This window comes from Pipistrellus kuhlii, unplaced genomic scaffold (assembly GCF_014108245.1).
Source record: "Pipistrellus kuhlii isolate mPipKuh1 unplaced genomic scaffold, mPipKuh1.p scaffold_m20_p_9, whole genome shotgun sequence".
Taxonomy (NCBI): domain Eukaryota; kingdom Metazoa; phylum Chordata; class Mammalia; order Chiroptera; family Vespertilionidae; genus Pipistrellus; species Pipistrellus kuhlii.
In genome coordinates, this window is record NW_023425595.1 from 7,031,341 (window position 1) to 7,054,394 (window position 23,054).

Sequence of the window (23,054 nt, forward strand, 5' to 3'; positions counted from 1 at the left end):
GATCCATAGCAGTGCTGGTAGCATACCCAACATGTTGTTTTGATACTTTGGATTTTCCTGAAATTCCTTCTTCTCCAGGTTCCAGCCCCACTCCTCCCTCCTCAGCTTCTCCTGGTAGAGGAGCAGGCCCTTCCCAGAGTCCTGATTTACCTTGTGAAATACATGGAGGGTTTTTCAAAATAAGACCTCTCTCTTCTAGAAATTAATTAAGAAGCCCAGTTGCAGGTTGACTGACTTTCCTAAGTTCCAAACAGAAAAGTTTAACTTCTCTTACTCCACGGAGACCAATAAAAGCCTCTCTGAGGAGACTCTAGATAAGCAAAGAAAATTCATTTGGAAAGGTGAGGCCCATCAGTCAGCAAGAAGCACTAAATCCCACTGCCGGTGCATGTCAATTTCTGACCTCCACTGCAATAATATCTGTTTCTGTTGAGGGCGAGCTGAATTCCATCAGGCTGGGTTCTCAGGGCCTCAGTGACCTGTGCTGATGCCTCCCAAGGTAAATCTATTTTTTAATCATCTCCTCCGTTACCATTTCCCTGTCTCTTTAATGGGGGTACCTATCCCTCCCTCTCCTGCTTTCAGGTGAGAAGGAATCAATCAGGAATGTCCAAAACACTGTCTATAAAATATGACACAATAATCACAGCTATTATCATTTTAAAACCCTACCAGGGCCTCTAAATCTCTTGGGAAAAGCATTTTATATGTGAATTTAAATCATACCATCTGCTGCACTCCCCTCATTTTTAAATCAGATCACTGCCAAATCCAGATATAAAAAAGGGGGGGGGGAGATAAGACAATTTTTTGCTCTATCAGGCCTTTGGGCCTCTACCTCACAGCAGCTCAGTGTTTCCTTCTAAGACTTGAGTCTTTCTTAAGGATATTCATTCAGATTAACTTTACAATTGATTGATTTTTTTAAATGTACACACATGCCTATACACATACACATACACATACACACACACACACACACACACACACACACACACACATCATTCAGTAGAAGACACTCTCCAAATACTTTTTTTTGGGGGGCGGGGGGGATCTGGCTTGTCAGGTAAGAAGGAAAGAACAGTTTCTAGAGATCTAATTCTGAAGAAGTTGATATAATAAACAGACCAGGAAGTTAAGGACCATCCTCTCATGCAAATGTGTTTGGCCTCCTCCATCTTTATTTAATAAATATGTATTAGTCATCTCCTGGGAAGGAGTAGAAGAGCACAGGCTTTTGGGAAAAATGAATCTGGCTGTCCTAATTGTTAATTCTATGGCTTTGGGCAAGTTGCTTGTCTCCCTGGAAAACTTAGCTCTCTCTTCCGTTAAGTAGGGAATTTTGATATCTTCTTTTTAGAGCTGTTTTGGGAATTTATAGTAAAACATATGCAAAGTACCTAGCACCGCCCCTTGCATAGGGGAGAGATGGAGGATAAGTTAGCTATCCTCATTCTCTGTCCCATGAGATGGTAAGAGAAAAAGAAGAAAAAAGATCGTTTGGACCCTCAAAGGGTTCACCACCTATAAGAGAAACATGCCTCCCAAATTCTTTCTAGTTTGGAGAAATGCTGTCACACCTAGACTGGAGATGTTTACATCACATCTGCTTCCAGATCACAAACACAGCTAAATTACACACACAAGGGAGGATCAGAAACCAAGAAAATCTTTCCAGAGGAAAACTGGGGCCAACCCTGAAATGCAAAACTGCATTATGCCAATTATTCCTGATCTAGGCTGAGGTGTCTGGGTACAGTGGATAATTAGAGGCTGCCCCAGTCTTCACACTGACATGACTGGTGCTGTTTAGTGTAATTACATTACCACAAAATGATGAGTTTTCCCATAATTGGTAGGTACAGCATAATTATGACTACACCGAATATTAACACCCTATTTGCCAGAGCCTTCCAAAATGTTAACTAAGTAAATGTTTTCCTATTCCCTGGGCAGCAAAATGAGAGAACTGAAACATTCTTAGCCTCTCACATCCACCCTTTTTTCCTTTAGATACCAATTAGAGGACCGATGCACGAAGATTAGTGCAAGAATAGGCCTTCCTTCCCCTGGCTGCCGGCATCAGCTTCTCTCTAGCACCCAGGACTGAGCCTTTGCTCTGGCTGTCACCTTCTGCCTTCACTCTGGCCCTGCCACCCTCCTGTGGCTCCTTACACCCCCCGCCCTTTCCTCATAGCAGGCATCCCACCCCACCCCAGCCACTCTGCACCTGTGCATATGCACTGCCCAGAGGTCCATAGCAGCTGGGGAAGGACTGAACACCTGTGTCATCACCATGGTGAGGATGCAAGCATCCCAGCCCAGCCACCACCATCTTTGTCGCAGTTATTTGCATATTCCCTCCTATTGGCTGTGGGGGCCGCCATGTTTGCCACAGAGTGATAGTCAATTTGCATATTGCCCTTTTATTAGATAGTATCCCCACCCATTCTTCAAGAGATACCACTTTTACCCCTGCAAAGTCACAAGGTCATCCACTTTCCACCTTCCTTCTTTATAAAACCTGCTCTTGCCAACTAGCAAACATCTGACAGATTCATTTCATTTGCAAGTATTACAGAGAGCACACGGATTATAAGGAGGCAGTCCTGGTTCAAACCCTGGCTTGCCCACTTTGTTTCCATGTGACTTTGGCAATCAACATTACCTAGCTAAGTCTTTAGTTTCCTTGCCTGGAAAATGGAGATTATACCACACACCTCATGGTGCTAATGTAGTGAGGAAATGTTAGAGCATACAATAGGCACTTAATCAATAGTTGTTGAAATTAAGGATAACTTACTAATTAAAATTAATAAAATGTTATTCCCAGGAGTATTTCCATTTTTTAACAGTAAAAATGATACTTTGAATTAAATCATTCTAGGTCATTATTCAACAGGTTGGTAAAGTATCTGAGGTTTTTCCAAAACTCCTTTAGTCTAGCTACTTCACAAGCGGAATAGGATGATGGCTTAATCTACTTACCCAAAACTCTGATGGCCCAGGTTCAAGTCCCAACTCTGCCACTTTCTAGCTGTGTGACCTTGAGCAAGTGACTTAACCTATCTGTATTATTAACTCCATATATAAAGGAGGAATAATATTTAATTGTATTAAACTCCTGGAGGTGTTATGAGAATCAATTAGGTTAAAACATGTAAAACTAAAAGTAAGTGGCATGTTGTAAACACTCAATAATAGTTTATGTTATTATGATGATTATTCTATTGACTGCTGATCTAATTGTGCCTTCACCCATGAAAGGGATAAAATAATTACCAGAGCCAGAAGAACATTCCCTTGTATCAAGAAAGGTACAAATGCAAAGATGGAGAAGGAATAGATGGTTTATAGTCTCATTGCAACAATAACTCATGTTCACTTTATGATAAATGCTATACCCTAGGAGTCACTATAAATAGAAAAAATATGTGTTCAAACATCCCACCAGTGAGGTAAAGATATGACTGTCACTTTGAGACTTTTTAGGCTACTCTAGAATAGATCAACAGAAGGGCTTATACCAGAATTGGAGTACATGGCCACAAATGATGAACAAGCTCATCAGTAAAAATATACTATTATTTTAAAATCCAAGTATTGGATTAATTAAACTATGGCAGAGTATAAATTTATGCTTATCCCTTTCAAGTGTCTTCCCTTTCAAATTTGACCAATCCAATGAGATGCATTAAACTAGCATTTTTTTATTATTATTATGTTTCTCAACTTCTATTGCCTTATAATTAGAAAGGTGGTTTGAAATATTCAAAAACTAAAAATTTGTCCCTTAAATTAAGTGTCATTTCAGAATCTACATAGAGGTGAACATTAAGATGAACTAGAATTCATTAAATGAGAAGAGACAAGTTACCCCTCTTATAGTAGGATTGTTGTCATTTTCTTGGTAGAAATGTCACCTCCTCACCCCATATACAAACTCTAGCCATGATAATCATATAGGATGTACCACATCTTGTAGATCCCAACCCCATAACCACTAGTGACTCATCCTGGGTCGGGCCCCAGACTCAAACTGAACCCATGATAATATTCCATCCATTTGACTAGAATTGATTGGCTCAGGGAAGCCACCACCTCCAGCCAATCAGATACTCTCCAAGGACGGAAGCCACAGATGTGTGATTAAATCCTCTCCAATGATAGGAGTTATAAGATGAAAAAGTTAGAGCTGTTGCTAGCAATAGTTTCCATCACTGTGAAAAGAAAGAAAGCAATCTTCAGTGAGAAAGCATACAGGTGGCAAAGTGAAAAATAAAGATCTAGTGATACTCCATTCCTTGTTCTAATCTTTCCTGTCTCCAAGATTTCTATGATTTGGTAAGCCAACCCCGCTCCCCACCCCCTCAGATTCTATGGGCTAATAACCTATTCTTCTGGGAAAGTTGTATCTCTTTCCCTTGTAACCAAAGAGCTCTGACTATTATGCCCCTCAATCCCAGGAAGAAGCGCTTAAAAGTCATAAATAGATGAGCATTGACATCTTCACCAAAAAACTTTTCAATTGCTTTCAGAAAAGGAAAGAAGAGACGGGCTGGCCAGTCAGGTGTAGCTCAGGGATTGAATGTTGACCCAGGAACCAAGAAGTCACCGGTTCTATTCCCAGTCAGGGCATATGCCCAGGTTGCGGGCTCAATCCCCAGTGTGTGTGGGGGGGGGGGGGGAGGGGGGGCGTGTGCAGGAGACAGCCAATCAATGATTCTTTATTATTGATGTTTCTATCTCTCTTTCCCTCTCCCTTCCTCTCTGAAATCAATAAAAATATTTTTTTTTTTTTTTTTTGTGGTGTGTTCCATAGGGCAGGCAACAGGAAGAGTGTCAAGCTTTGGGCTAGAGACTTTTCTCTCCCATTCCCTAGTGAGTTACACGGGCAGGCCCTTTAGCCTCTTTAAGTCCGAGCTTCCTCATTCATAAAATAAAAGCATTACAAGACATAGAAGACCCCTCCAAACCCCAAAAGCCTCGTTTTCAGTTTCATTTCTGTAAGTCAATTGCTTCTGAGCTCTCAGGATTCACTGGTATTTGTCTAACAGAAGTTGTTTTTCAAAACGTCTTCCCATTCTCCTTTTGTTAGCCTGGAAACTTGTGTTAGCATTTAAGCCGCTAATTTTTCTCATTCTCATCCTTTCTCCAATTAAATCCAACACTTCTTGGAAACTGGCTGGCAGCCCACAGCTGGGTTGGCAGAGAAAGAGGATTAACAAGAGTGGCTTGTTGGCGTGATAAGACTAATGAAGAAACAGTGTGTGGTGATCACTTCTCTGGGGAGTTTAACCTTGGGAAGGATTTCACCAATAGTGGCTGAAGACATCAACCCTTTGAGAAAGGGTTGCCAACATTAGCCTAGGATAGCATTCCCTGAGAGAGAGAGATCCTTAAGTAAAGGAAGGCACTTGCTATTTATTCAGGGCAATCTATAGGGAGCCGATGTCACCAGGAGCTTGGGGCAGAAATGTGAGCCAAGGTCAAGGAAGAAGTCAGGAAAACCTTAGTGACAAATCTGTTGAGCCAGCGGCCATGTCTGTTATAAAAAATGCAACACTTGCTCCCAACATTCGCAGCCAGCTTTGCTGGATCGGAGTGGAGTTGGAAGGAACATGAAAAGATGACAAGCACCTGCCAAGAAGACAGCAGCCTTGCTGTGGCGTCTGAAATGCCATGTTTAATCACTGCAGCACACGCACCCCAGACTACTCATGACAGAGAGAAGTTCCTAATGAAGTTATTGCTCTGCTGATTGAATTAATGATTTTCCGTTCCAGTGCTTGTAAACACACTGTGTTACGGGCTCACGGGTTCACAGAGGCAGCACTTTGGAGACGATGAATCTCCACAGTTAACTCATTGCGGGACCAAAGTGCTGGGAAAAGACAGGGCTCACCAAGGGAACAGGCTATGGCTGCCACTGCACGCTGAGCCTGGTAAAGTATTCTGATGAGGGAAGGGGGAAAGGAAGAAAGAGAGAGAGAAGGATGAGAGTTGGATAAAACCCAGAAGGAAGGGCACCAGAGGACACATAACCCCATTCATGTCCCTGATCGGTGGCAGTCTCTGCCATCACCTACACCCAACTTCATATCCATCTCTTGTAGCATCACCCTCCCACCTTCAACCCAACTCTCCCATCACAAACCCCAGATTTTGAACCTAATAGGGAGCATGTTTGCCCCATAGCGAATCTCATACTATGATCAAATATGTTGGAGAGAGAGAAAAAAAAAACAACACATTTTTCTGAAGGTGTTTTTTAAAGCCATTAGAAGGGCACGCATGTTTAGAGGTGACAAACTCACCTGTGGCCTCCCAGGGTCCACAGCAAGGGAGACACACACAGGCCAGTCTCAGAGACGAAAGGCTGCATCCCACCGCCACTGGCTGCAGCAGCTGCCACCTGCCTCTGAGTCCGTTTTAAAGAGCTAGGAGTACTTAGAGCGGTGGGAGGGGGAGGGAAGGAGAAAGCTAACTAATAGCTTGCAAGTATGTCTTCTTAAAATCGTGTTAACCAAATGAGCTGCCTTCCCTTGATCCCTCCCACTCCTGCCTGAATGTGCACTAATTGAAAATTAAGTTTTCCATTTTTCTAATTCCGTCTCATTCAAGAGCAGTTAGAGCTGCAGTGTTTTTGCTGAATTCCCAACGTATTTTTTCACGAGCTCCCTCAGAAAGCAGACAAAAGAGCTTTGTCAACAAGTTACTCACAGCAGCGGGAGGGCGGGAAGTTTTGTGTCAAAGGGGAGTCATCTTGGAAGCCAAGAAAAGTGAGACCAGGACCAGGTTTAGGATTCTGCCCATCTTTATTGCAAATGGAAGACATTTCCATGTTCCTTTTCCCACCCATTCCTGCCCCCGCTAAACCATCCTTGCAACCTGGCAAAGGGATCCTCTCACTCCTCACTGTCCTGCCCCCAGGGTGTTGGGAAAGCCTCCCCAATAAAACCATAAGCTTCCTGTGGGCAGGTTCTTGGCCCCCAAGGCTAATTGACCTTGAAATCTACTTAAAAGGAGAGCAAAATGTCACCATAAACAGTGACAAACAGGTTTATTGGGGGCCCTCTACTAAAAACTGAAAAGAAAACTTATAGAAATTGATTTATTTGGGCTTATATTTAACCAAATTTAGGTCATTATTACTCCAGAGCAAAAAATAAATCATGTATTGATTCCTTGAGCATCGTTTCCACACAATTATGTGATTGCACAATGGGGCATTCTTGGTTTCATATTTAACTTTCACAGCAGGAGAAAATAAGAGAGTCATTTCTGAAAAATAGGTAGTCTTCCTCTCTGTTCCCGAAGGACTCAAGATCTTAAGTGTCTTATATTCTAATCCTTCACCTCCTAAGGGTACTCTGCAATCCTGTCTTGCCAAACAGCATGTATGCAATTCAGACAGCCTTCTAACATCAATTCCATTGACTTCATGAAATCCTACACCCTTTGCAGAATCTCTAGGTTTACTTTGCAACCGACTTACATTGAATTCACATTGAATTTTTCAGATGTTTACCCTTCGTAAATCATCAAGAGCCTGACACACACCCACCAAGACACTGGGTAATACAAGGGGGTGGAGGAGAGACTAGGGCTGACCAGGGGAGGCTGCCTGATTGGGAACTGCTGTGAGTGATGAGTTCATTAGTGGATGTTTTCACTTGCAAAGCCTTTCCCTATGCAATTTCATAGAACCCCATGTGATTTGTTAAGTAATTCAGATATCTGCCAAAGGTTGCTACCAAATAGTAATTTAGAGTAATCTAATCCTAATGAATGATTGGGCTATGAGGAAGGAGAAATAAAGAGGCATTATTTAGGAGCTCAATTAATAAGGTCTTTCCAAGGCATCATTATAAATAAACTATGAGGAATGACACAGCCATTACGCCCTCTCAATGTCTATGAAAAGCAAGATTCTCATATGCCTTGACTAGAATGTAGGCCTGAAAATGCACATTTTATGATTTATTGGAACATGGGTGACATAAATGGAATGCTAGAGAAACCAAAATCTTGTGGACAGAAGGAAGTGTGTGGATAATATGTGTGAATTTGTCTAGGGCTTGAGGAATGGGGTAGGGGTAGGGATGGTAGGGCAGAAGCTCAACAAAGCATCAGATGCCAGGTAGAAATAAAAGGATTTGAGGAGACTTTAAGCCCAGGCTTGAGAAAAAAAGTAAAGGAAATATTCGAGGAGTTATCAACTCCCTTTGCTGGAAAGGGCCTAGAACACCTGCTATTAAAAGTACTATTCACAGGGAGAAAATCCGTGGCTCGTGGTTTGATTGCTTTAGAGAATGTAGCTTCAATAAGGAACTTGAGAGTTACACTTGGCTCCCTACCAGACGACTGTGGTTCAAAGTCTGACTCAACTGTTGCATGACCACATGTGACCTAATTTCTCTGACCTGCTGCACCTTGTTAATACAATGAGGATGTCACTCTCCATTTCAAAGAGTTTTGGAGGCTTAGAACTAACATCCATCTTATCGTAGGTACTATATACTATCTGTCCGCCACACATTATTCACTAAGTGAATTTTATGATGACGATAGTATGAATGGAGCTACGGTGTACCCAGCTGACCTGAAGACAGACAGGTGGAACTGTGCTTAGCTAAGCCAACAACAGTTTCAAATCACCATTTCTGTTGCAGAACAGAGCAAGCACTGGGAAATGGGATGCCAAAATGAAGCAAGGAAGAGCCCTTAGCAGTCCAGCGTTGAGGTACACTGAAGAGAAATGCCCCAGGTCTGCTCACACTCTCAGAGGTGACTAGTAGCAATGAAGGAGCAGCTTCCCCAAAGGGGTGGCCTGGACAGTCTCAGCCCAGAGACGACTCGATGTGTTTGAGGTAGCTTTGCCATTCTTGGCATGAGAAGATGAGTAGCAGGAAAAATAAAACACAATTGCTGTATCAAGTCATGGGGAAAGGCAGGAAAATTGGTAGGTTAATTCCTGATTTCCCTAAAAATGATGATAACATCAGTCTCATGCTTTCATCCTTGACACTCATCTTGAACGGGGTTCTCTGAATCCTGAGGCCAGGATTCCGAGGCACATACATAACTTACTGAGGTATTGCTCTCAGGAGGGACTATAAGGGAGTTGAGGCAATAGGGAAGAACTGAGCAAGGATGTGGTCTCAGGTAAGTCCAGCCTTGGTCAGCCAACCAGTTCAGGTTGTCAACCTCCCAGGCACCTTCAATAAAGTGGCTCCGGTCAGCCAAGGACAATTATACATAGAAAGTCACTGATGTGAGCTGTTAGCCATGGCTCAGAAGGGGTGCACCAGCTGGTAAAGGGATCTCAGAGGGGCACCAGCTATTTCTACTACAACATTGTTCTGGATAGGTGCTTTAGGCGTATTAAGTCATGACAACCCTATGAGGTTCTCCTAATTGTCCAAGGAGAAAAGTGAAAGTCAGAGAGGCTAAGCAATTTTCTCTGAGTCACCCAGTGTATGTGGCAGAGTCAGGACTTGAACCGTGGCATTCTAATTCTGGAACCCACACACCTGGCCTTGTTTCTACCTTATGAGACGCTGTTGTTCATTGAATTGTTATCTGCCCCCCTCTCCCCCCACTCCTCCCACAAATAAAGATGTTGAAGTCCTAATTCCCAGTACCACAGAATGTGACCTTATTCAGCTATAGGGTTATTACAGACGTAATTATATTGTTGGGGGTCATACTGGAGTAGCGTGGACCCTTAATCCAAAATGAGAGAAGAAGGCCATGTACAAACGGGCAGAGCTTCGAATTGTGCAGCTACAAATCAAGGAACGCAAAGGATGACTAGCAAGCCATCAGCAGCTTGGAAGAAACAGGAAGAATTCTATCCTAAACATCTCAGAGAGAGCTTGGTCCTGCAGGTGCCTGGATTTCACACAGAACTGGTCAGTTGCTATTGTGTTAAATCAGTGTTTCCCAAAGTGTAGTACGCGTACCTCCAGGGGTACGGGAAGCGTTTGGTGGGGGTACACATTGCACCGGAGTTTGGTGGGGATATGCACTGCACTATGCTTAGCTGTACCTAATTCTACGTTCTCATGAATACAAGGGATACTCAGCATTATGAAAATTATAGAGGGGGTACACATATGTCAAAAGTTTGGGAAACACTGTTAAACCATTCAGCTTGTGGGACTTTGCTACGGCTGTCCTAAGAAACTGAAACAGGTACTAAGAAAAGGTACCAAACATTAGGGAAGAATGCCCTGGTATAATTATTCATTTTAAGCTCAAAATAATGATTTACTCCAAAGTAGGTTATAGTCATAGCTAAGTGTTTCAAAATGACATATATACCCAGAATTTATACAGCCCTTGGAGGGAGCTAAATCTCCCGTGTGTAAGCTCTCAGGCTTGAAGTCATACTGTCTTGAGTTATAATCCTAGATCAATCATTTATTTAGCAGCTGCATGGCCTTCAGCAAGTGTATTGACCTTTCTATGCTGTAGTTTTCTCATTTGTGAAATGGTGACAATAATAGCAGCCTCCCCTTAGAATTATAAGGATTATCTGAAATAATATATTTCGTGTTTAACATAACGGCCTGGTACATGGCATGCGTTGCATGTTAGCTATTATTCGTATTACTAACACTAATTTGAAATCCAATCATGATGGACGCAGAAGACCTGAGCTCATGTCTCTCTTCTGCTGGCTCCTCCCGCACCTCTGAGCCTCCTTAGCTCAGCTATAGATGAGATTGAGCCAAAGTATTGTTGAGAAGGGACAGCAACCCATGACCTTCGGGAATAATAACAATGCAAAGATGACACAGGATGGCACTGCTCGCTTATCCTTCATTCCCCCGCTGAATTCAAGAGAGCCAGCTATCCTTGGGCTTGCCGGAGGAATCCTTTCCATCTGAGATCCCGTAGGCCAGAACTTCTCCAACCTGAATGAATATAGGAGTCATCTGGGTTGCTTGTGACTTATATAAAGCAGATTCTGGGCAGCGACCCTCAACCGCCATGGTTGGGGCTGGCATTGCAGCACCGCGTGGTGGATAGCTGCCGTGTCGTTGCCGGAGGCCTGGCAAGTCTATGGTGAGGACCACCGCCTGGCCACCTTCCGGCACTGGCCCTTCCAGGAGGGCTGCGCCTGCACCCCCGAGCGGATGGCTGCGGCCGGCTTCATCCACTGCCCCACGGAGAACGAGCCCAACCTGATTGAGTGCTTCTTCTGCTTCAAGGAGCTGGAAGGCTGGGAGCCAGAGGACGACCCCGCAGAGGAACATCGAAAGCATTCGCCTGGGTGTGCCTTCCTGTGTCTCAGGAAGCGGGTGGAAGAGCTGTCCTTCGGGGAGTTTTTGGAGTTGGACAAAGAAAGAACTAAGAACAGAATCATGAAGGAAGTGCACCGATGGCGAGAAGGACTGGAGGAAGTTGCAAAGAAGGTCCGCAGTGCCATTGAGCGGCAGCTGGCGGACCCTGAGTGACGGAGTGACGGCTCCTGCAGGCTCCCTGGTCCCAGCACGGGGGCGTCATTGCTAAGGCTGGATCCCCAGTGTTCCCGGCTGCTCGCTGGGGCCAGAAAGCGACTCTGCAAAGGACATTTTGAATTTGAAATAAGAAAACATAAACTCAGTTTGCTCTCTCTAAAAAGTGGTGCCAGGGCTACTTCTGTCTTTGCACCTGGTGTTGCTGGTCCTTTTTCCTTGCCAACTTCCACCCAGCTGAGGTTTTGGCTGGAATAAGTACTGGAGCTACCTCCTGGGCAGGCTGTGTGCCGAGACCGACCCGGGTACACTGGGTAGCTGCTCCTCTCGGGGCATAAAACCACCCCTTGGGCCTGATTCCCGCCTTTGCCCACGCTATCTTACTCTGGCTTCTGAGCCCTCTACCTCCCTCAATCTCATTCATACATGTGTTGCCTCCCTTCTTTCCCACTGAGTTTTTTTTTGTTTGTTTGTTTGTTTGTTGTTGTTTTGAGACATCTCACATGGATTGGTTGTCTCCTGCACAAGCCCAACCAGGGCTCAGCCTGGCGGGGAAGAGCCTGCAACTGAGGTATGTGACCTCGACTGGGCTGGAATCTGGGACCCTTTGGTCCGCAGGCGGGCGCTTTATCTACTGAGCAGGTGGGAGCAGGTGGGAGTTTGTGCTTTACTGAGTATAGGAGCCACCTGGGTTGCTTGTTAAACTGCAGTCTTTGGGCAGCGGCCACCAATCACCGGGTTTGAATCGCAGCACGGCTCAGGGGTGTCAGTGGGAGGGATGCGGGGGCGAAGGGGGGGGGGGGGTGAGAGGTTGGATACATGGGCAGAGACCTCTTCCACAGCGTAGCGTCTGGGCTTCCTGCTGACAGCTGTTACAGATAAATACGTAAACTAATTAATAATTAAGCAGATTCTGATTCCGTGTCTGATTCCACAGCCTACCTTGCCAAGAAGCTCCCAGGTGTGATCCAAAATTCACTTACACATTTCCATGCTTTGCAAAATATCATGAGATTTAACCGTGAGATAGGACTCAACTCCTAACCATTGAGATTGGGTCCCCTCAAGAATATATAAAATATATCATTATATATATCCATATGTGTGTGTGTGTGTGTGTGTGTGTGTGTGTGTGTGTAGTCTTATATGTGTCCTTGTTCTGGGAACAAAATAGATCTTTTCCTACAAACATAAAGTCTGTATCTGTGCTTGCTGTGTTGGGGAGAAACGCCCATTAAAAGGACTCCAGAGAAGTCCTCTGGGTGGCGATGAATGCCTACTTGTGCCCTGAGGGGTGCTTAATGCCTCCCAAAGGAGACTCCTCAGTCTGGATTGTTTCAACCACTCCCAAAGGCCTCCTCCCACAGCAGGCTGAACAGTGAACGCTGGATTTTATTTTATTTCTTCAATGGAAACTTGTCTCCATCTGTTGGATAAAAAAAGAAAAAGTACAGTAAAACATGGGGGTGGGCAAAAGTAAGCTTACAGTTGTGAGTACATGAAACATAAGTTTCTTCTTGTCTTATTGTTTATTGTTTTCTATCGGAACCTTCTTGTCCCACCTTCTATTTCATTGATTCCAGCTCTTAAATCTGAGAAGGGCCACAAAGGGGGGTGAGGAGGTGAGGGTTGATTCTGGAACTGTAAAATACTATGGAGACTGCAGTTTTAACCCTCTGGTCTCCCAGTCCGGCCCTGTAACATAAACCATCTAGACCAGAAGGGGAAAGAGGCATTAAGCAAATCCACAAAGAAATGCATTAAGTAATTGCTTCTTTCAGCATCTCCAGAAAGGGAGGCATCCATTTTAAAGGGCCTGTTGAACCTGAGAAAGAATTTAACTGCTGAGGTGGACTCTTCATGATCAGCCAAAGGCCTAAATCCTATATAATAAAAGCCTAATATGCTAAGTGTCTGGTCAGCCGATTGGCCGTTCAACCAATCAAAGTGTAATATGTTAATGATATGCTAAGGCCACTCAACTGCTCACTATGACATGACCACCAGGAGAACATACAGTCAACCAGTCACTATAATGTGCACTGACCACCAATAGACACTCCCAACTGGTAGGTTAAGTTGCTATTGGGGTCTGGCTGATCAGGACTGAGCAGGCAGACTGGACATACCCTGGAGCCCTCCTGCAGTCTCTCCCCACCTGGTCAACCTCCTGTGTCTCTCCCAGGCCCCAATCATGCACTGGTGGGATCCCTTGGCCTGGCCTGTGCCCTCTATCAGTCCAAGACCCCTCATGGGATGTCAGAGAGCCAGTTTCGGCCCAATTCCCACAGGCCAGGCTGAGGGACCCCACTGGTGCGCAAATTCATGCACCAGGCCTCTAGTTTTACAAATAATGAGACTCTAGAGGTCACCTGATGATCTCACGTACACCAGGAATAATCTCTATCAGCTTCCACACTAGGCCCTGCCTGGACTCTGGTCTCACAGCAACACTGTGATAAAGTGCAAAACATGATGATATATATATATATATATATATATATATATATATATATATATATATATCTTGTGGAAGAATTTCCTCGTTGAGTTAACACATACATCACTTTTTTTGTTTGTTTTTATCTTTGTTGTTGTTGTTGTTGTTGTTGAGAACATTACGAGTTTTAAAATGAAGAAAACTTGCCCTAGCCAGTTTGGCTCAGTGGATAGAGCGGCAGCCTGTGGACTGAAGGGTCCTGGGTTCAGTTCTGGTCAAGGGCACGTACCTAGGTGCAGGCTCCTCTCCAGTACAGGCCCTGGTCAGGGCCCGTGCAGAGGCAACCAATCAATGTGTTTCTCTCACATCAATATTTCTCTGTGTCATTCCCTCTCTCTTCCACTCTATCTAAAAATCAATGGAAAAAATATCTTTGGGTGAGTATTAAAAAATAATAATAATAATAATAAATAAAATGAAGGAAACTTGACAAACTATCACATAGTAAGTACCCAATTGTCATCACAACATAATTGGGGAGTCAAAGAATGTAAAGTCAAAGTTCTAAATCAGACAGACCACCTGCTTTAAATCCTGGCTTGGCTCATCCTGAACTAGCTTTGTTGCTTGGTACATTACCCTCATTCATAAGCTAAGAATAGCAATACCTACCTTAAAGGGTTGTGGTAAGGATTAAATGAGTTAGTTTATGTAAAGATAATTTATGTAAGCTATGCTACAGTTATTAGCACAAGAACTTACTAGGCACTAGAAACTTCTCAATAACGTTTAGCTATTAATATTTTAATACATGATAGAGGGAAATGGAGGGTGAGCGCCATCTACTGGCCCCAACTGCAAGCCAAGTGCAGCAAATACAGTCGAAACACCAGACTTCATTTGAAACTTAATATCCCCAAAGTCAAAGCTTCTAGCCTCACCCCACCCACTTCCTCATAGTCTGGCCAACTTCTAAAAGCTGATATAGCAGGTGGGGGGGGGGGGGAGGTTGAGGGGGGGAAGAGCAAATCAGAGATGTAATTTTCTAAAGCTTTCTGAGCCAGCCCTGGTGAGACACTCAAAGCCCATAAACTGGGGCTTTCTGGAAAGTCTTAAAAGCCCTTGAAGCGCCAGGGATGAAGTTACTAACAGAGTTTAGGGAAGCTGAGCTGCATCTTAGCTGCCTTCCCATCCCCCTCCCTCGTTGGAGAATCCCCCCCCCACACACACACACACACTACATCGTGGTCTTACCCCTGTTTCCTAATGTACCACTACCTCACTTAAGCAAAGCAGCATGGTGCTTAGGCAAGAGCATCCCACGGACCTGAGTTAAGCCCCAACTCTGACCCGACTAGCTCTGAACTTTGGGAAAGTCATTTCATCTCACTAAACCTCAAGTTACCCCATCTATAAAATAGAGTGGTACTGCCCAATGGGAGGTGCTCCTCTCTGTTGTGAAACGGAGCTGGGCTGATGTCCTGAGCGCCAACTTGGCTTCTCTGAACTGCCCATTTCTCTTTCACCAGAGGCAACAAGTGATTCCAACCTTGATGAGTTGTTAGGAACTAATTGTATGGACTAAAGTTTGTAGACCACTGGACTTAACGGACGATACAGAAAATAACATGGCTCTTTTCGTTAGTCATCCTGCAGGTTTGCTGCGAAGGTTGAAATAAAAGGACCTCCATGGAAGTTCACAACACAATATCTGGTCCAGAGTAGAAGCTGGATGTTGTGGATGCTGTGGGACACTACCCAGATCCCCCCAAAACCTTCACTGGTGATAGCTGAGAGCACACAGTGGAGTATCTCCTCTGGTCTTATCTAAAGACAGCAGCCTTGCCTAAGGTCAGGTGCCTTATCGGGGTTGGCCCACACCCAATGACTGTCAATTTGTGGATCTAAAGCACATGTGTCAAACACAAGGCCCGCGGGCCAAATCCATCCCACCAGGCCTTGCAATGTGGCCCGCACCGCGCTGTCATCACTGCACTCCGCTGCGTTTCCATCACAATGACAGTTTATGACTGTTCAGTAAACCATTCAGCCCGGGATTTAGGCTGGATTTTAGATTTTGGCCCCTTCTCTGATTGAGTTCGACACCCCTAATCTAAAGGCTCAACCTGATGCCTCCTTTGGGTCTACTCTGTAGGTTCCTTCCAGCTTCAGAGCTCCCGATAGAATGAGGAAGGTAAACCACACTCAACCTTCCCCCTCTGCCCAGTCCTGCTTCCCTCGCTTCCCCACAGCTGTCATCCCAGAGAGCTTTTCCCAATGACCTCACTTCATGCAAATCTACTGAGTATACTCCCTGGGAATTGTCCTGCAACACTTAAATGTTAGTTCTTTCTTGCGCTCCCCAAGTCCCTGCCCCTTTTTGACCAACCTGTAAATTGAGGATATGGAACAGGTACACTTGTTTCTTGCCACCATAATTGGGCAAGAATTAGGATAACTTGAACAACAGCAAAAGAAAGAACCCTAGCCAAAACCGTTTTTGGCTCAGTGGATGGAGCGTTAGCCTTCGGACTGAAAGGTCCCAGATTCGATTCCAGTCAAGGGCATGTACCTTGGTTGCGGGCACATCCTGGGTAGGGGGTGTGCAAGAGGTAGCTGATCGATGTTTCTCTCTCATCGATGTTTCTAACTTTCTATCCCTCTCCCTTCCTCTCTAAAATCAATAAAATATATTTTTTTTTAAAAGAAAGAAAGAACCCTAACACCTCAACCTCAATTTCCTTCCCTTTAAATACCGTGCTGTCTAATCCCAAGAAATTTCAGGCAAATCAATGAAATACAGAGGTGAGAACATTCAGGAAATAATATAAATATTCTATAAAATTTTCAGAAATCATCCCTGGCTGGTATGGCTCAGTTGGTTGGGTGTTGTCCTGTGCACCAAGAGGTTGCCATTCAATTCCTGGTCAAGGGCATATGCCCAAATTGTGGGGGTTCAAATCCCCCATTCAGTGTGCAGGAGGCAGCTGATCTTTGTTGTATTCTCACCTGGATGTTTCTTTCTCTTCCTCTCCCTCCCTCTTTCTCTTAAAATCAATAAGCTATTATCCTACCTAATAAAAGAGTAATATGCAAATTAATCATCACCCCCACTCCACAAGCTGTGCCCACCAGCCAATCAGAGTGGGTATGCAAATTAACCCCAACCAAGATGGCTGTAGCCACCATATCCATTGCTGGGTTTCTCTGGCAATGGAAGAAGCCAAGCTTTCCGCCTGCCCTAGCTGGCGTAGGCCTCCACTCCAGGCTACAAAGTTTCAATTATAGAAGGTAAACAAGAAACTGCTGCCTCCAAGCTCCAGGCTACATAGTTTTAATTGTAGAAAGTAAATATATATCCCAGATACCCGGGCCTCTGTTTGGGTCGCTGGGAGGCATGGCCAGCTTGCAAATCACAGGCCCCTCACTCAGGCCACCCCATGCACCAAGGGAACCCCCACCCTGATCCTGGACACCCTTCATGGCAAACCAGCTGGCCCCCACCCATGTACCAGGCCTCTATCCTATCTAATAAAAGAGTAATATGCAGATTGACCATCACTCCAACACATAATATGGCTGCCCCCGTGTGGTCAAAGATATTGCCCCTATGTGGATACAAGATGGCCAGCGGGGGAGGGCAGTTGGAAGGGAGCAGGCCTGCAAGGGAGGGCAGTTGTGGGTGATCAGGCAAGTAGGGGAGGGCAGTTGGGAGGCACCAGGCCTGCAAGGGAGGGCAGTTGAGAGGGACCAGGTCTGCAAGGGAGGGCAGTTGAAGGCAATCAACTCTGCAGGGGAGGGCAGTTAGGGGTGACCAGGCCAGCAGAGGAGGGAAGTTGGGGGCAAACGGGTTTGCAGGGGAGCAGTTAGACATCAATCAGGCTGGCATTGGAGTGGTTAGGGGGTGATCAGGCTGGCAGGCAGAAGCAGTTAGGGGCAATCAGAAAAGCAGGCAAGGGAGCAGTTGGGAGCCAGAAGTCCTGGACTGTGAGAGGGATGTCCCAAATTGGAAAGGGTGCAGGCTGGGCTGAGGGACACTCCCCTCCCCAACCCCATGCATGAATTTTGTGCACCAGGCCTCTAGTTTAAAATAATTTTCTAAATCAGGAAACTCTATTGAATTGACTGACAGTGAGCAAGTAATTATAATGGCCACATTTATTGGATGATTAGAATGGGCCAGGCACTGTGATAAATACTTTACATAAATGATGTCATTCAATCATCATTAAAAAAAAAAATCCTGTAAAAGTACCATTCTTATGACCATTTTACAACTGAGGAAACTTAGGCAACGAGTATTATATGATTTGCCAAAGGCCACATAGTGATGAGTGGACAGGAGGCAGGATTTGCACCCATTACCCACCAGGTGGACTCTATTTATATATAACACACTGAAATAGCAACAGAGCGGGACTCTATTTCCTTGATGCTTACCCTTTCCTTTTGCAATAATTCTGATTTTATGTTTTAAGACCATTACTTAGAGTTCTAGGAATTCTAGTAGAAATTCCAGGAAACCCGAGGCTTCTGGGCAATGTGTGGATTGGGGGTCAGAGGCCACCATTTCGTCGGGACAGCTGAGTCACTGTAATGACATAACAAGACGATCAGGCTAAAAGACTTCCATTACGCTGACTTCAGCTGCCGCTTACGCAGCTTGAAGTCACCGGCTCAGACTTCGTGGAGCCTCGGGGGCCGGAGGCAGGAGGAGAGAGACTCCTCCATTCATTTGGAACTCAGTTACTGGCACCTTCCACGCCTGTGACGGCAGCACTCCTTCAGCCATTTCTTTTTTGGCCCTCCTAGAACCTTTTGACAGGGATGCTAACAACATATGCTGCTGACTTTTTCATTTTCCCAGTGCTAGGCCTGAGAAATGAGGGCATCCCACTGCAGGGAGTCGTCAGGAGTGGAGCCATAGCGAGTGGGATGTTCTCAAGAAAATGAGGACACTTGGAACAAGGAGATGAACGTGGCAGGTTGTTTCCCTTATTTACAGCAGCAAAACTAACGGTCCCAGAATGTAGCGGCCTGTATCAGGGCCAGCAAACTACAGTCTGGGGGCCAGATTCAGCTCACCACCTGTTTTTGAAAATAAAGTTTTCTTGGAAGACAACCACACTCATTTGTCTCTGTGTCATCTGTGGCTACTGTCACACCATCATGGCAGAGTTGAGTCATTAGGACAGAAGTCTGTACGGCTTGCAAAGCCTCATTATTTGCTATCTGGCCCTTGCCAGGAAAAGTTTGCAGACTGTCAGCCTACAACAGTGATTTGTTTCTATCTCACAGTCCTATGGTTTGCCTAGGCCAGTGGTCGGCAAACTCATTAGTCAACAGAGCCAAATACCAAAAGGACAAGGATTGAAATTTCTTTTGAGAGCCAAATTTTTTAAACTGAAACTTATTCTAACACCACTTCTTCAACATAGACTCGCCCAGGCCGTGGTATTTTGTGGAAGAGCTACACTCAGGGGGCCAAAGAGCTGCATATGGCTCGAGAGCCGCAGTTTGCCGACCACTGGCCTAGGCTGCTCCTGTTCCGCTGCTGGTTTGTCCTGGCCTCACTCAGGCAATATCAGTCAGCTGTGGGGTGAGCTGGGGGTGGGCTCTGTGGAGACAGCTGGGATAACTGAGCTTGTCTCTCTGTGGTCTTTCAGCCTCAGAAAGGCTAGCCCCTAAGCACAGTACCTAACCACACCCCTACATGGTTGTGGCACAAGTGCTAACACACAAGTATTTATCAAGCCTCTTCTTTTTTTTATATAATATATTTTATTGACTTTTCACAGAGAGGAAGAGAGAGGGATAGAGAGTTAGAAAGATCGATGAGAGAGAATCATCAGTCAGCTGCCTCTTGCACACCCCCCACTGGGGATGTGCCTGCAACCAAGATACATGCCCTTGACCGGAATAGAATCTGGGACCTTTCAATCCACAAGCCGACGCTCTATCCACTGAGCCAAATCGGTTTAGGCTCAAGCCTCTTCTTGAATCATGCTTGTTGCTGTTCCATCAGCCAAAGCAAGTCACATGAGCAAGCTCAGGTTAACGTGGAAGGTCATTACACAGGGTATGAACACTGGGAAGGGTGGGTCCTCGGGAGTCACCTCGACTGCCTTGGGATTGGACCTGCACCCTCAGCTCTCCTGGGTCCCTGCCTGATGGCCAGCACTTCATATTGGAACCTGCCAGACTTCATAACCGCATGAGCCAATTCCTTATAACAAATCTCTGTTTGTATTGGTTCTGTTTCTCAGGACAAATACAAGCCCAATGTGGTTTTAGGGAAAGGGTGTCAGCTGTAATTGTCATTTTCTCAACATTAAGGCAGAGAAAAGATGAGCCACTCACTGTCCCTTGATTTGCAAGGGTGGAGGGGATATTTTTAAAGACCATCATGTTGAGAATCTCTTACACATTGAATAAGGAGCACAGCCAGAATCAGCGCTGACTGACTCCCAAGCATCTGGTCTTAATCCCTTGGAGCAGGTTGAATGGTGGTCCCCAAAATGATGTACCCACTTTCTAATCCCCAGATTCGAGATATGACCTATTTGGGGGGGAAAGTTTCTTTGTAGATGCAATTAAGTTAAGGATCTTCAGATAAGATCATACTAGATTATCTGGGTGGGCCCTAAATCCCACGACAAATGTTCTTATAAGAGACACAAAGGAGATATTAGGTCTAGTAATAATTAATGTCGTTTTCTAATACTTTTTTAAATCGAATTTATTTAAATAATACAACAAAATTTAATCAACAATATAGTTGCCGTTGTTTTCTACTACTTGTGCCCAATGCTCAGGAAGCATTTTAATCCCTCTGTTGTAAAATTCTTGTGATTTTGATGCAAAAAATTCGGTCAGTGCATTTTTGAGGCATTCTTCATTATTACATTTTTTTCCAAGAAGAAAGTTTTGCAAAGAACGAAACAAATGGTAATCGGAAGGGGCAATATCAGGAGAATATGCAGGTTGAGGGAGAACTTCCCATTCCAACTGGTGCAGTTTTTCAGCAGTGATTCTTGCAGTATGCGGTCGTGCGTGATCGTGGTGAAGAATTACGCCCTTCCGATTAATCAGTACGGGTACTTTTTCTCTTAAAGCTTGGGCTAACCTTTCCAATTGGGCACTATACACTGCACTTGTAATGGTTTGGTTAGATGGTAAAAGTTCATAATGAAGAATTCCTTTAAAATTCCACCAAACACACAACATCACTTTTTTCGCATGCAAGTCAGGTTTTGGTGTGGGCTGAGGAGCCTCATTTTTGTCCAACCATTGAGGCCGCCTTTTCAAATTAACATACAGCACCCATTTTTCATCTCCGGTAACAATTTGCTCTAAAAACGGCAAACGGTTTTGACGAGAGAGGAGCGAACTGCAAATTGTGACTCTTTGATTACGGTTGTTGTCGGTCAACTCATGAGGAACCCATTTTCCAAACTTTTGGACTTTGCCAAGTGCACCCAATTGATTGGAAATTGTTTTTTGTGAACAATTTAAAGTTGTCGCAAGCTCTTGTTGGGTAATTTGAGGATTTTGCACCAAAAGAGCTTGAAAAGCTTCTTGATCAAAATTGGACACATGGCCTCGACCACTCTTGTCATCTAACGAAAAATTTCCCTCGTGAAATTTCTCAAACCAATGCTGGCATTTTCTGGTGCTAACTGCATCTTGACCAAGAGCACTACAGATGTTTTTTGCAGCCTCACTTCCTAATTGGAACTCGTAAAGCATGCAGTGCCGAATATGCTCTTCATCCGCCATCTTCTTAGCCCTAGTTTTGCAACAAAAACCAAACCAAACACAAACTTTTTCAAGCAAAACTTGTTAATTGCACTTCACACGTTCTGTAGATACCACGTCTTTGAAGGTTATGTCAATACAAGTCAACGCCAAGCAAGATTTTAAACGAATGTTTGAAAACGACATTAATTATTACTAGACCCGATATTTGATAGACAACAGAAACCCATGTCTGTTGTTTTAAGCCACCAAGTTTGTGGTAGTTTGTTGACTGCCACAGAAAACTAATACACTCCTATTTCTGATACAGGAGATACATTCAGAGGGAGCAAACCCAACTCCAGAGAATAACGTGCAATGACCAAGGGTCACTCATTTTTTTAAATACATGTGATTAAGGTAAGATAGTATTAGAAAAGGAAGCTAACATTGACTGGGGCCTTACTATGGCCCAGGCGCTGTCCTATGCACTGACCTCTAGTATTTTGTTTTATCTTCACAATAATCTTATAAAGTAGGTTCCACCAATAAGTATGTAAATCTCTTTTGGCAAGGCCCACATTAGATTAGACTCTGGATTCCAATAATTACAGGCTGTTGTTGTTCCTCGTGATTAAGTCCCTGTCCCAGTGGTCGGCAAACTCATTTGTCAACAGAGCGGCAAACCGAGGCTCGAGAGCCACCACTGGTTAGGAAGTTGGCTAAGCTTGAATAAAGAACACTGGGACTGCAGAGATAACACATCTAAGAAAAACGTTGACCCAAGAAGTAGTTAGGGGTGCAGCCATCCAAGCCAGACCACCTGGATATGCACTCCAAAGCCTCTATTCACCACCTGTGTGACCCTGGGCAGGTCCTTAGCCTTTCTGTGCCTTGGATTTTCTATCTCTTCAATGGGGATAGTGCAAGAACCGGTCTCACATAAGGTGGTTGTGAATGAAAGCCTGTGAAGCATTTAGGGTCAAGCTTGGCAGCTAGCAGCCTCTCCATAAGGGTTAGCTATTCCTCTAACACACATGCTGTTAGACACACAGCAAACACTCAATGGATATTTGCTATTATTATCATTAGTTCAATTAAGACCCAGCTAGACCTTAATCTTTCTTTGATTATTTTTTTAGAGTCATGATCTTTTTTCTGCTAGAATTAAAAAGGCCTCCTTGGAAGACAGAAATTGGATTAAAATAACAGCTCTCAGAGTGTAGGCTCTAAGATTGTACAAGGCATGTAAAGTAAAGGCAGGGGAGGGGTTGGCACATTGAGCCTTTCACCATATACTTAATAGACAATTAAACCCAATTTCAAGATTGCAAAATAAATAGATTCAAAGATAGTCACAGCACTTGAAATATCACAACAGAAGCCGCTGATTGTTAGGTAGGTTGGGG

The 23,054-nt window shown here is 44.5% G+C and overlaps 1 protein-coding gene across 1 annotated transcript in view; it reads left to right on the plus strand.

Annotated features, from left to right (window-relative positions):
* Positions 1-11,539, plus strand: part of LOC118713057 (baculoviral IAP repeat-containing protein 5-like) — a 39,911-nt gene extending 28,372 nt beyond the window's left edge. Inside the window, exon 2 of the mRNA XM_036427409.2 lies at positions 10,976-11,539. Coding sequence (XP_036283302.1) covers positions 10,976-11,468 — 493 coding nt within the window. The 3' untranslated portion in view covers positions 11,469-11,539. The remainder of the gene's footprint in view (positions 1-10,975) is intronic.
* The last annotated feature ends 11,515 nt before the right edge of the window (positions 11,540-23,054 follow it).